Below are 15,085 nucleotides of genomic sequence, written 5' to 3'. Positions count from 1 at the left end.
TCATCAACCTACTCGGAAAATACATATGCTGTTGTCAAATTGAGCATGCAAAAACCCAACTGATTACAATTTTTGATTGTTCTGTTGATAACTGCCGTTATTTTGAACATTACGAAAATGACGAGACAATTTAGAGTCCTTCAGGAGATGAACTCTATAATTTTAGCTTTTCCTGTCATTCTTACTTAAATAAGCATGCTTAAGAAGAATGTTTCATGGTTAGGTTAGCTGATGCGGACCCTGTTTTGAGGCCCGAATTTTAGATTTTTTTTCTGATGGCAATTAAATCTATTTTCATACTTTAAAATTACAATTGCCCCGATTAAAATCATTGAAGGTTTATTTTTTGTTCTGTTTTTATTATGAAAAATCTAAAGTATGACATGATCATAGTACCGGACAGAGTAAAATACAGAATTGAATTACTATGGTTCAGTACTGATTTTGTCTGTCAGCCCAGTCTGGTTAAAATATTTTGGTTACTAAACAGTTAAAAGCCATTAGAACAAATCAATTTACCCCCTTTCCCCCAGAGTCGCAAGTGACGATACTTAGAGACAAAACATCACTTTCTGCCGAAAAAGGATTTTCTTTTAAATTTAAATACCTAAAGTAATCTTTACGTGTTTGGTTGCAATTATCAAATCTCTGCAATTATTAAACATATAGTAAGAACCCAAAATGAGTTTTTGCGATGTTTTTTATCGAAATGGATGATGAAATTGAGTTATCTCAAGATAACATTTAAAGCTGCAACTTTAGTTTCATCTGCTAATCATTTAGCTCAGAATTCTACTATTTTTACACCCATTTCGGCTTGACGGATGATACTGATGATCGCCTGCTAGAACTGGAACTGCTTCCCGGAGTCACTTTTGTAGTACTGTCCGAAAATTGCCTTACATCCGTTCTACTGGCTCCGAGCTCCAGTGTGGACCCAAATGTCCCTTCGAGGTTGCTTCTGCGGGACAAGGTCGGTATTTTGGTAGCCGAGCGGCCTTGAAGAGGGGTTCTCCTGTGTAGGGTTAGGGCACTGCCTCCCGATGTTTGAATTATCCGATCTGATTCGAGCTTAGCATTTTCCATAATCTTATTCTGCGTATCGTTAAGCAATTTCTCCATGAGCTTTTCCTGATTTTCCATCATTAGCGATTGTTGATTTGTTATTGACTCCAGTGTCTGTTCATAACTACTAGTTAGTTGTTCTAACTTATTTGTAAATTTCGCCTCCATTTCCTGATAGCGTTTTTCTTCGGCAATTTTATCCAAAGTTTGTCTTTGAGCATTTTCGCGATTTTCTCTAGAAAGCTCTTCAATTTGAGCGTCTTGTCTCTGTAACTTTTCGAGAATAAATTTAAGCTCTTCGTGAAATTTTGTAGATTCGATTTGCTGACGAGAGAGTAAATTTTGCTGCTCGCTTTTGAGTTCGTTGAAATAAAGGTCTTGCTTTTGATGAATTAACTCGACTTTTAAAAGTTGTTCTTCTTTCGCTTTTGTCATTCGCTCTGTTGCTAATCGATCGCATTCATTCGATTGCTGCGTTTGAAAATCGGTAGCTTGTTTTATACTTTTTTCATTCTCCGATTTCACTTTTTGAAATTCGTTTTGCTGGTTTTCGTCCATACAAGTCAGCTGATTCATTTGTTGCGAGTGAAAACTATTTATTTGTTTAGAGTGATCTAAAAACTGGCTTTCGTGATGTTTTTGTTGGTTTTGTACGTTTGATAAATCTTTCAAAATTTCGAATTGTCGAATTGTCATGTCAGATAAAGTTGTAGGAACTGGTCTTACGAAACTTAAAATTTCGAATTTCAAACCTGAAACGTCATTACGTAACGCTTCGACTAAATCGATCGTAACTTGTTCTTTCTCCGATTCTTTTTGTTCATTTCGCAAGTATTGATTTTTCATAGATTTCAATATTTGTTCAAATTTGTCTTGCTGTTTTCGTTTTCGTTTCAGATTTTCCATTTTGTACGGTTTAGCGTAATGGACGATTAATTTATGTTTTGGTGATTTTATGCTGCAAACTTTGCTAATTATTGCAAGAATGTTTAAAAATTGCTGTGTGCTCGGTACTATGTTAAAGGGTGGGGGTAAGCAATAAGAGTCGTTGATAAATTCTGCATAAATAGACGATCGAGCAAATTTCCACTCAACGTCAATATTAGCTTCAATATTGTCTAAAACTTTTGTAATCATACCGATTAGAACATTTAGTAATACTACCACAGCTAAAAAATTAAACATGATGAAAAGACAAGAGCCAACCAACGTATGTAAAGTCCAGTGTTGGTAAACTTTGGACGCGAAAACTATATTTGAATAACCAAATAATGTCCAGTACAATTGATACAGACAGCCGCCTAAAGTTTGAAACTGGAACTCATCCTTTTCATAACGTTTCCGGACATAAATAGGGCATTTTTCGACAACTTGGTTTTCGTTGAAAGTCTTCAGGGTTTTGTTTACAGAAAAGTTAGTCATAATTGGTGAAGTTTTTTGGTTGTTTATTTCGTTATAACATGCATCAACAGCCGTTACTTGGTCTTTCCAGTACAAAGCGTTGATTGCAGCTGCAAATGACAAATACATTACGACAAATAACGCCATAAATTTCGCGATCTCACCGAATGACGCCCCCAAACTCATTTGAAGTTTGCCCAACTGTCTGTGAGCCTTGAAGTAGTTTAAAATCCGGTTTACTGACAATAGGGTTCCGATACAAAGCGATGCTTCGTAGACCAATAACGGATCGTGACTTGTCCATTGTTGTCTATCGGGTAGATTGTCTTTCAGTTTCAGCCAATCAAAAGCGTCGATTGTACGAGCGGTAAATGCAATGCTAAAAACGGTACAAATGAGCAAATCCATAACTTTCCATGTCGAGCATAAGTATTGATTCAAACCTTGTGAAAACAAATTTTGGGTTTCTTGAATTATTCGCCCGAGGAGCCAAAGCAAACAAACTATTTCACGCCATCTAAAGGGCGATCCATGTGAAAAACCGGGCAGGGATAATACTTTATCATCAGGTTGTAATAAATTGACTTGTTCTGAAATTGTTAATAGAATAATAACCAAATACGTTGTTATATTCGCAATAAATTTCATAAAGGGCACCTTCAAATATTTCGATATTTTGCAGTTCGGGGGCAAAATTATACAGAAAATGGCCCAAATTGGAGTGAAAACAATCATAAGTAAAATCAAACGGAATTTTAAAGCGCTTTCCAAATGTCGCCAGCTTTTAATCCCTTTTATAAACTCGTCGGCCAAAGCTAACTGGCAATGCGAATGGGCAATGAACTTTTTATGCTGTCCAGTCAACGCTTCTTTAAGTCGACACAAAGGTTCGCCAAGACCACAAATTCCAGTTTCTGGATCTGTCTTCATTGATAGAAGTGTCATAACATCAAAGCTTTCCTCGACCGCATTTACAAAACCAGCGGCCAGGCCCTCACAGTGGTCCGATATTGCGTAATAGTCTTCTGCTAACTCGTTTTCGCAATTTCCAAGCCATCGGGATTGTTTCGAAAGTTTAAAGCAAGTACCTACCGGATCTGTACTTGTCAATGCAATATAGGCGGGACTTGAAAGCGCTTGGAGCAATTTGATTCGTCGACGACAATCGAACAAAGTCGTGCCTCGGATTTCGGGTTCCAATGCTAAAGGTGTCGCGTTTTTGTCCAGAAGTAGCCGAATTAGCTCAACGTTGTTTATGATACAAGCCAGAATCAAAGGGGTGGCTCCGTGACCAAAAACGGGCAATTTTGCTTCCTGGTTCGGGTCAATTCCATATTCTATCAGAAGTCGAGTGATGCTACAATTCCCGCTATCAACAGCCGCCAAAAGACAATCGTCTTGACGAATTCTTTGATCAGATAGCAATACATTAACAAGTTCCTCCTGACCATTTTTGATAGCGTGCATTAATGGCGTGAAACCCATAGAATCGAAATAGTCCAAACTCGCTATTTGCATTTCAAGAACAGATTTTGCTGTAATGACGTCGCCTTTTTTACACGCCGACATTAACTTGTTTTCAACCTCGGTCGAAGTTTCCTCTAAGTTCAAGGATTCTTTTGCTCTTTCGTTGTCCGAAACTGTCATTTCTAAATTGTGATTGGTCAGATTGCTAACGGGTACGAAACAGTTGCTATTTTCACAGTCGTCGTATAATCCGTTGGTGAAATATTCGTCAACTTCACTCAGGGTATTTAAAATATTTTGCTCCATTGAGACGAGAAATTTACTTGGTAAACGTCAACACACTGTAATTTTTTGGGTTATAACTCGGGTAATAACTAGGATGTAGATAAATCTGATTTAAATAAGGCTCGCAATCATTTCAGACGAAAATTAACGATATAAACAATTCCCCCGAGATAAACAACACATTTTGTTTGCAAAAGAGACAAAAAATTAGCTGTAAAAAGAACAAAACATAAAAAGAGCACTGAATTTCTATCTGGGTTTAACCAAATAAAGTATAATAACAGAGGCAGTGTATAGTTATTGACGATAAAAACCATCAGTTAAGTTGCTCGATTGTTCAAAATTGTCGCACTATTTATTTGATTCAATATAAATTCTAAAATATATAATTAGCGGACAATTCGTTTTAATTGTGGGGTTTAAATGGACGTGGAGGCAGAAACAGGAAAAATTCCCCAGCGCTGTTAGATTTGGAGGAGGCTCGGTAATGAGCGTTCGCACAAAAAGTTCCGACCTTGCTCAAATTTTTGACCTAATTGTCTACCTAATGAGGGGGACTCAAAAAAATTCCAAAAGTACAAATTTTGCTCGAAAATAATTGGTGTATCAATAAAAAAAGTAGCTTCCAAATGAAATCACTTAGTAATGTAACTAATGCCACATTAGAGGTCCCATGTCATCTGTCATTATTAGGACTACAAAAATATACTACGAACAATCAAAATCAATTAAGTTTTGCAAGAAAATGATGTCAAAGCTGTTAAAACCATTATTTTTTCCGCAAAAATCAGATATACTCAAGCGTTACAAATTTAAAAAAAAACTCACATACTGTTCAAAAAACCACCAAATGAAAAAATTAACCCCGCATTAGATGGCCGATGAGACCTGATGTTAAGCAGAATACAATACAATACAAACCTAAATTTCAATTAAAAGCAAACACTGATTACACCAAAACTCGATGTCATTTTTAAAAGAAAACAAAAAAACAAAATCAGAACGATATCAGATAGAACGTATGCAATACAGAAAAAGCTGTGCTTCAAAAAAAGCATGGGAACTGGCATTATAGAGACTCTGGAAGAATATAAGACATGTCATTATCCACAGAAACTTATGCGACCGTAAGAAGAACAAAAAAAAGTCAAATTTAAAAAAAATATGAATAGTTTAACAAGAAAGCGGTGTCGCAGCCGTTAAAACCATAAACAGTTAGCTGCAGACATTGAATGGGTTCAATAGCACACTCCTGCCCTTTCAACGCATAAAACAAATACCCATTAGAGGGATATTAAGGTAAGGAAACAAAAAAACCAACCTCCAAAATGGGCACCTAATCACAAATCGCGTTATTTAAATGAAAATGCACAATATCAATGCCAACAAACCACTAGTTGAAAATAAAACGTTATATTGGTAGACATTTAGATCGCTTGAAAGGAGATGCGATCTGTTATTAAAGATACTAGCTCAATATTGACTGAAGTAAGATAGAACGTGACAAAGTCCAAAATTGCATTCATTTTTTTTATCAAATTTCTTCAAAAGTGGTTAAAAAACGCAAGATTTTTTTTAAAAAATTGAAATAATATCATATTAGAACCTCTTAGGAAGCCTATTGGGTTGGCTGTTAGTTAGACCAGCTCATAATGTTACAACTCGTAATGTTACTCATAATGCCAAATATAACCAAAACATACTTATAACCAAAAAAATTAACCATTGACATATTTTTTTGTTCAGGAAAAGTTAGATGACAAATCCCGTAAAAACTGTGATCAAGTAACATGAAGACAAATGCAAGAACAAAATTGTGGTTTCAAAAATCCTTTTAATTTTATTGAAATTATTTAATTTAAGAGCCATTAAAGCCGTGCGCTATGAACTCAATTGTTTCTTCTATTTAACTAAAAGAAAGCATTCTAATCATTAATTATCCGCGATATGTTGAACAACTTCAAAAGCGATGGCAAATACCTTTAGATGTTTAATATTGTAATAAATTTTTTGATAGAACGATGTAGGGGGCGTCCAAACCAAAAAATTCGAAAAACTTTAAAAATGTTCCATTCCGCATTTTTTAAACTCCAATTGGACCTGCTAGTAATGTGTTATTTTGTCAAATAAAAAAATTAAAAGAAAAACATGTAAAGATCGCAACGTTCTTTTTTTAAACTTGTGGTACCAAAGCCAAGATATCAATAGTTGTAAACAAAACTAGCATAGAAATTAAATTTTAGTTCGAATATGAAGATTGTTGAGTTGTCTTCAGGGTAGCGCAGTTACCAAATGACAGAAATAAAATGAAAAGATGCAAAGTTCAAAAACTCAATTGATTGTTTCAAAAACAACTATGTACAAAGTCGTAAGAGCCATTAGACATAAAATAAAAACATAGTTCAGTTTTATTTTCACCAACTTAGGAAGCTGATTGCTTTTAATAAAATAGATAGACTATGGTAGGAGACTGCAAAAAAAGCAAAATTAGGCAAAACACAATAATTCAATTAAAATTTACAAAAACAATTTGCAAAGCAATAAAAACAATGAGCTCATCCTGTATACCTAGAATATGTTTCGCTCATTTGAGCTGATTTTAGGTAACTAGAATTTGCATTAAATATGACTTGATTTGGGATTTTTCTCGTTGTTAATTAACCTAAGTAGAACAAAAATTACGAATATTTTTTGAAAAAAAAGCACGCCCCAATAGAATCCAAAGCATTTTTCCTTGTAGCAGTCCACGAACTAAACTACACTAGCACTGATATAGCTGAAAACCAACCAAAACAATTAAATGTCCCAAAGACAGTTGAAACTTGTCAAAATAACAAAAACAAAGGCTATATTTTGGATGCATGTCAGTTAAACTAGCAAAAAACAAGCAACATTTCATTTCAAGAGATCTCGTATAGGCAGCCGAAGTTAAAATAACCTTTTTTGGAGTTTAGAACTTTTGACTGAGCAGTTTTCGGGTCTCTAGTTTGGCCAAAACAAAACAAAGTGGCCAAAGAAAAAGCAAATTTAGAGCCATTTTTGATCAGAAAATCTGAAAACCGAAATATTTAGCAAAAATCTCAACCCAAAGATGAATCCATTCAACATCACTCCTATGTCTCTAAATGTATAACCGATAATTTTTTCGATGAAAACTCTTATAAATTTTAGCAAAATTGACAAAAACACAAAAAATGAGAATAAAAGCAATGGATATTTGTCTACTTTTCGCAAAAGTTCAAACATCGATGAATCCTTTGAAAAAACGAATTCAAAACATGTTTTAATCATACATTCTAAGCTTGAAGGGCTTTCAATGATACCAGTCACAACTCTCTACGATGAATACATCGAACGGCCAAAACTGATTGAACGAAAAAAGTGTGAAATAAAATCTCCAACTCACTTTAACAAACCTTTTTAATGTTTTTGAATGTTCAAATTTGTTGCTCCAATTGATTCTTTATAATTGCTAGCATTACTAAATAAAATTGTTTAAAAATCAGTTACTCATAGCTTATATCTTTTATACTAATATATGTTTAGCAGAACTTGGGCAAGTCGGGAATGAATTTGACTTTTGAAATTCAAATTGTTCTGCTCTGCAGAAATTTATCTCAAACTGTAACAAAGAATAATGGGGCTGTCTGTAATCATCCACTGTATTTCAATTCAAAAAATGCTTGCATAGAAACGAATTTTTCAAAATACATTAGTCTATGTTTCAAATTTCATGAATTAAATCTTATTGAAGCAAAAAAATAAAGACTATATGTGATTTCATGCTGTTCATGCTGTACAAATTTTGCTCGAAAATAATTGGTGTATCAATAAAAAAAGTAGCTTCCAAATGAAATCACTTAGTAATGTAACTAATGCCACATTAGAGGTCCCATGTCATCTGTCATTATTAGGACTACAAAAATATATTACGAACAATCAAAATCAATTAAGTTTTGCAAGAAAATGGTGTCAAAGCTGTTAAAACCATTATTTTTTCAGCAAAAATCAGATATACTCAAGCGTTACAAATTTAAAAAAAAAAACTCACATACTGTTCAAAAAACCACCAAATGAAAAAATTAACCCCGCATTAGATGGGCGATGAGACCTGATGTTAAGCAGAATACAATACAATACAAAACTAAATTTCAATTAAAAGCAAACACTGATTACACCAAAACTCGATGTCATTTTTAAAAGAAAACAAAAAAACAAAATCAGAACGATATCAGATAGAACGTATGCAATACAGAAAAAGCTGTGCTTCAAAAAAACCATGGGAACTGGCATTATAGAGACTCTGGAAGAATATAAGACATGTTATTATCCACAAAAACTTATGCGACCGTAAGAAGAACAAAAAAAAGTCAAATTTAAAAAAAAATATGAATAGTTTAACAAGAAAGCGGTGTCGCAGCCGTTAAAACCATAAACAGTTAGCTGCAGACATTGAATGGGTTCAATAGCACACTCCTGCCCTTTCAACGCATAAAACAAATACCCATTAGAGGGATATTAAGGTAAGGAAACAAAAAAACCAACCTCCAAAATGGGCACCTAATCACAAATCGCGTTATTTAAATGAAAATGCACAATATCAATGCCAACAAACCACTAGTTGAAAATAAAACGTTATATTGGTAGACATTTAGATCGCTTGAAAGGAGATGCGATCTGTTATTAAAGATACTAGCTCAATATTGACTGAAGTAAGATAGAACGTGACAAAGTCCAAAATTGCATTCATTTTTTTTATCAAATTTCTTCAAAAGTGGTTAAAAAACGCAAGATTTTTTTTAAAAAATTGAAATAATATCATATTAGAACCTCTTAGGAAGCCTATTGGGTTGGCTGTTAGTTAGACCAGCTCATAATGTTACAACTCGTAATGTTACTCATAATGCCAAATATAACCAAAACATACTTATAACCAAAAAAATTAACCATTGACATATTTTTTTGTTCAGGAAAAGTTAGATGACAAATCCCGTAAAAACTGTGATCAAGTAACATGAAGACAAATGCAAGAACAAAATTGTGGTTTCAAAAATCCTTTTAATTTTATTGAAATTATTTAATTTAAGAGCCATTAAAGCAGTGCGCTATGAACTCAATTGTTTCTTCTATTTAACTAAAAGAAAGCATTCTGATCATTAATTATCCGCGATATGTTGAACAACTTCAAAAGCGATGGCAAATACCTTTAGATGTTTAATATTGTAATAAATTTTTTGATAGAACGATGTAGGGGGCGTCCAAACCAAAAAATTCGAAAAACTTTAAAAATGTTCCATTCCGCATTTTTTAAACTCCAATTGGACCTGCTAGTAATGTGTTATTTTGTCAAATAAAAAAATTAAAAGAAAAACATGTAAAGATCGCAACGTTCTTTTTTTAAACTTGTGGTACCAAAGCCAAGATATCAATAGTTGTAAACAAAACTAGCATAGAAATTAAATTTTAGTTCGAATATGAAGATTGTTGAGTTGTCTTCAGGGTAACGCAGTTACCAAATGACAGAAATAAAATGAAAAGATGCAAAGTTCAAAAACTCAATTGATTGTTTCAAAAACAACTATGTACAAAGTCGTAAGAGCCATTAGACATAAAATAAAAACATAGTTCAGTTTTATTTTCACCAACTTAGGAAGCTGATTGCTTTTAATAAAATAGATAGACTATGGTAGGAGACTGCAAAAAAAGCAAAATTAGGCAAAACACAATAATTCAATTAAAATTTACAAAAACAATTTGCAAAGCAATAAAAACAATGAGCTCATCCTGTATACCTAGAATATGTTTCGCTCATTTGAATTGATTTTAGGTAACTAGAATTTGCATTAAATATGACTTGATTTGGGATTTTTCTCGTTGTTAATTAACCTAAGTAGAACAAAAATTACGAATATTTTTTGAAAAAAAAGCACGCCCCAATAGAATCCAAAGCATTTTTCCTTGTAGCAGTCCACGAACTAAACTACACTAGCACTGATATAGCTGAAAACCAACCAAAACACTTAAATGTCCCAAAGACAGTTGAAACTTGTCAAAATAACAAAAACAAAGGCTATATTTTGGATGCATGTCAGTTAAACTAGCAAAAAACAAGCAACATTTCATTTCAAGAGATCTCGTATAGGCAGCCGAAGTTAAAATAACCTTTTTTTGGAGTTTAGAACTTTTGACTGAGCAGTTTTCGGGTCTCTAGTTTGGCCAAAACAAAACAAAGTGGCCAAAGAAAAAGCAAATTTAGAGCCATTTTTGATCAGAAAATCTGAAAACCGAAATATTTAGCAAAAATCTCAACCCAAAGATGAATCCATTCAACATCACTCCTATGTCTCTAAATGTATAACCGATAATTTTTTCGATGAAAATTCTTATAAATTTTAGCAAAATTGACAAAAACACAAAAAATGAGAATAAAAGCAATGGATATTTGTCTACTTTTCGCAAAAGTTCAAACATCGATGAATCCTTTGAAAAAACGAATTCAAAACATGTTTTAATCATACATTCTAAGCTTGAAGGGCTTTCAATGATACCAGTCACAACTCTCTACGATGAATACATCGAACGGCCAAAACTGATTGAACGAAAAAAGTGTGAAATAAAATCTCCAACTCACTTTAACAAACCTTTTTAATGTTTTTGAATGTTCAAATTTGTTGCTCCAATTGATTCTTTATAATTGCTAGCATTACTAAATAAAATTGTTTAAAAATCAGTTACTCATAGCTTATATCTTTTATACTAATATATGTTTAGCAGAACTTGGGCAAGTCGGGAATGAATTTGACTTTTCAAATTCAAATTGTTCTGCTCTGCAGAAATTTATCTCAAACTGTAACAAAGAATAATGGGGCTGTCTATAATCATCCACTGTATTTCAATTCAAAAAATGCTTGCATAGAAACGAATTTTTCAAAATACTTTAGTCTATGTTTCAAATTTCATGAATTAAATCTTATTGAAGCAAAAAAATAAAGACTATATGTGATTTCATGCTGTTCATGCTCTGTTTTTGGGTACAAATATTTTATGACACAAAATGAACTAATCCCGGGTCGAGGTGTAACCGCCATTCAGCGCAAAGTTATGTAAGATAAGCAGTGAATGAGGAAATTTTTGTAAGAGAAGCGATGAATGCGGTGAAATTATCAAAATCAGTTGGTGAATGCAGTGAAAAAGAAACTTTATCGCCTGGTAGCGGTGAAATTATATAATTTCATCGCGGAATTTAGCGGTGAAATTACATAAATTCACTGCTTCGAAAAAAAGTGTCCAAATTATGTAAGATTGGCGGTGAATGCGGTGAAATTACATAAATTCACGGCTTAGAAAAAATGATAAATTTGTGTGAGATCAGCAAAGAATGCGGTGAAATTAATGGGGAGTGAATTAGATTTACCCTCGCACTAAAACTACCCCTTAATCTTACATCTTTTTGACACTTTTTTCTAAGCGGTGAATTGATATAATTTCACCACTAGAGCAGCGGTGAACTTACAAAAATTCACCAGATTTCACCGCTAAAATATATAATTTCACCGCTAAAAACCGCAATTCTTACAAAAATTCAAAACGCATGGTTTACATAGAGTAGAGTGAATTTGATTAATATTCAAAACAAAACAGATTGAAGTTAGTGAGAGATGGCGCAGTGGAAGAAGAAGTGGTTGACATGCAGGAGGTGAGAGCTTCGAACCCTTGTAAGGCCGGTGAAATTACATATTTTAGCGGTGAATTGTGGTGAATTTTTGTAAGATGACGGCTTACTCTAGCGGTGAACATACATAATTTCACCGCATTCACTGCATTTCACCGCAAAATTGTGTACAAAATTTGCGGTGAAAAAACTAACTTTTCACCGCTTATCTTACATTTTCTTCCAATTTTTTCTCGACCCGGGATTTAAATTGAACCAAAAGTTATCTTTTTAACATTTTTATCTTTAATTTATGTCTATGAAGATCATAAAATTTAATTTTGACCTAATACGCTTAAAAGTAATATTATGCTACATTTTTTTTACTAGCATCAAAGCAACGATTAAAATTATTAAACGATCTGCAAATTTTTTTGTTTATACAGGAGTTTCTACAAGACTTCAACAGCAAAAAATGAGAAAGCACATGCGATAACTTCGAGCTAGCTTCACACACCCAGATCAGTTTTTGACGGGTAATTTACATTGTTTATATAAGTTGATTTACCGCATATATTTGTCCCCATATTCAAACAATGCTAAATTGAACTTTCAAACTGCTAAGAAATTCTGCGTGTTTTTCTATCCTCGCCTGAGACACAAGGCAACAAATAATCTGGTAAAGTATGGTCAAGATAATACATTGGATGAATTTAAGCTTAATTCGATTAATCTTGAAAGTGAGAAACGCAACGAAAAAACACCAAAAAATTAGAATTCCTTTTCTTTAACGAGGTTCAAACTTGTTTTCATTGTAACAAGGAGGAAAATATTGCAAAATTTTTTCGTGCATCATGACCAGAACCCAACAACGAAAAATCTATTTCAGAAGGAGTACGTTTTAAGCGCAAAAAATGGACATATTGCCAAAAACTGTTTCACAGGAAAATTTTGTCCCATGCAAAAAAAAATCACTGAAAAAAAATCCATGGCAGGTCAGAACTCAGTTTTGGAAGAACAAGAAGAAGAAATTTTACGTTCTTATCAAGTGATAATTGTGTTGAGCTTCAAGACTTTATCACTGACGCAATAAACTACATGATTAAGGATAAAAGTACTTTCACTAACCTTGATGAAAATTTTACTAGTGTAATTCAAAACGCCAACCAAAACGCAATCTTGAATATAAGGAAAAGTACAGGTTGATTTTTTCACTAGGAATAGCTATGAAGAACTGAAAAATTGTTTTGAAATCTGCTCTACTTGTTCGTGATAACTCAAAGAACATGATTTCTAATTCAAAAACCAGAGATGCTGATTTTGATGTTTCTTTTGTTGAAAAGTTCAGACTTGGTTTTAAAAACTGTCGTATCCTTTTCATATTGAAAATCGATTGTTTGTATTGAAAATTGTCCTTGTTCCAAAGAAAATGCTGATAGTATACAAATGTGGCATGCCACAATGGGACATAAAAACATTGTTGATTTCAAACGCCTACCAAAATTTATCGGATTCTCTCTGGCTATTGTTATGCCATTGGATTTTCAGATAGTTTCAGTGATTTCTCAAAAAATTTGCCCGATGAAAACAAGAGACAATGTCTTGGATAAGTTAAACAGATTTGTGTTGATGTTCGAAAGCCAGGCACATTAGTTTCCGATCGAGGTAGAGATTACAATACAAATGAATCTAAGCGCTCTTGTAGGAACCAACTAAGTCGTTTTGCTGCTCCATATAATCAACAAGAAAAAAGGAAAATTGAACATATTTGAGGAATTTCTGTTGCCAAGGCTCAAAGTCTCCTAAATAACACATGCTTGTAAACAAGAAAAATGGACATATGGTTTGAAAATGGGTTCCTACGTCAAAAACAAGTTTTCACATTCAACTCTTTTGAAAACAACTTTTGAAATAATGTACAATTAAAAACCTATTCTTCGTTTTGTAAAATTTTTTGGTTGTGTTCCAGTTTTACATATCGAAAAACTTTTTTCGCAAAAACTTAGTTCAAATGTCAAAAAATAGTATTTTTTGTGTGAATTCCAAAAGTAGTAAGCGCTATTTGATTGGATGTCAAGAAATTAAAGCTGAACTCTAAATTTGAAAGTCGAGAAATGTAAGATTTGAGGAAAATGATATCTACTTCAATCATATGAAAACGCCCAAATTTGTTGAAGACATTGATATCACTTCAAATGATATTTCATTATTGAGTCAACTTGCTATCGATACTTGGCTTCCAAAAAAAATGTTGATGAGACGCAAATTCCAAATTGGTTCGAAGCAATCAGGAATCATTACGACTCATTGGTTGAAAGCAATGTTTGGTTCTTAGTTAAAAGTGATTAAAAACCAGTATAAATAAGATAGAATTTTCCCTTGAATTTTGGTCCTGAACGTGAAATATGTCGCTATAAAACTCTTTTGTTGTAAAAATTTTAGCCACGTTTTCGGAAAATATTTGATGAAACTTACTCGCCTACAACTATACTTTCAACCATTAGAATTTTGATGCGCGTGGATGTTTCTAACGATTATCAAATAAAATAAACGGACATAAAAACTGCTTATTCAAATGCTCTAAATGAAGAAGGCGTAGTTGTTGAAAAACCTGAAAGTTTACAGCGTTTGGATGAAATTGAGAATCATTTTTTTGTAAGTTAGAAAAAAGTTTGTATGTTTTAAAAACAATCTGGAGTAAACTAGTTTTTGTGTTTGAAGGCTTTCTTTATTAAACTAAGCTTCTACAACTCACTTTATGACAAATGATTGTTTCTAAAGAGGCAGGACGGTCAGATAAATTGATTTTCTTTGCTTGTGGTTAGATGAGTTAAAAGTTTGTAGCCTCTCAAAGAATTTTTCTGATTGGTTCCATAATGTAGTTTCCAAGAAACTGCTTAACCAGATCTGACGTTGTTCTCAGGACAATAATAATTGAGACGAACTACTCGCAATTAAAAATTGGCCAAGAAAAATACATTAAAAAATTTTAGAATTTTTCAAAATGAACGACTGTAGGCCAATTCGTACACAATTAGGGGAAATCCCAAAATTTCAGAAAAAAAGATTGCCCAAAGGAGGGGACTGAGGAGCAACTTAGAATGCAAAAGACTAACTTCCGAAGTTTTATAGGTTGTCTTAACTATTGAGCTTTGTCAAGTAGAAACGACTTTTGTTTTGCTCCTAGTGCTCTAGGTTCATTTGTTGAAAATCCCG

At 33.2% G+C, this 15,085-nt stretch overlaps 1 protein-coding gene across 1 annotated transcript; it reads right to left on the bottom strand.

The window, feature by feature from the left end:
* Positions 1 to 586: 586 nt before the first annotated feature.
* On the bottom strand, positions 587 to 4,550 carry LOC142337401 (short transient receptor potential channel 7-like). The gene has a single exon (XM_075386575.1). It carries the CDS (start codon positions 4,237 to 4,239, stop codon positions 802 to 804), a length of 3,438 nt encoding a protein of 1,145 aa, XP_075242690.1. The 5' UTR covers positions 4,240 to 4,550; the 3' UTR covers positions 587 to 801.
* Between the last annotated feature and the right edge of the window lie 10,535 nt (positions 4,551 to 15,085).

This window comes from Convolutriloba macropyga, chromosome 4, assembly GCF_964194025.1.
Source record: "Convolutriloba macropyga chromosome 4, txConMacr16.3, whole genome shotgun sequence".
NCBI lineage: Eukaryota > Metazoa > Xenacoelomorpha > Acoela > Convolutidae > Convolutriloba > Convolutriloba macropyga.
This window is presented reverse-complemented; position numbering and strand designations above follow the sequence as displayed.

Bases quoted from the DNA above. Each gene is read 5' to 3' on its own strand.
- LOC142337401 (XM_075386575.1), bottom strand. From the start codon at position 4,239: ATGGAGCAAAATATTTTAAATACCCTGAGTGAAGTTGACGAATATTTC.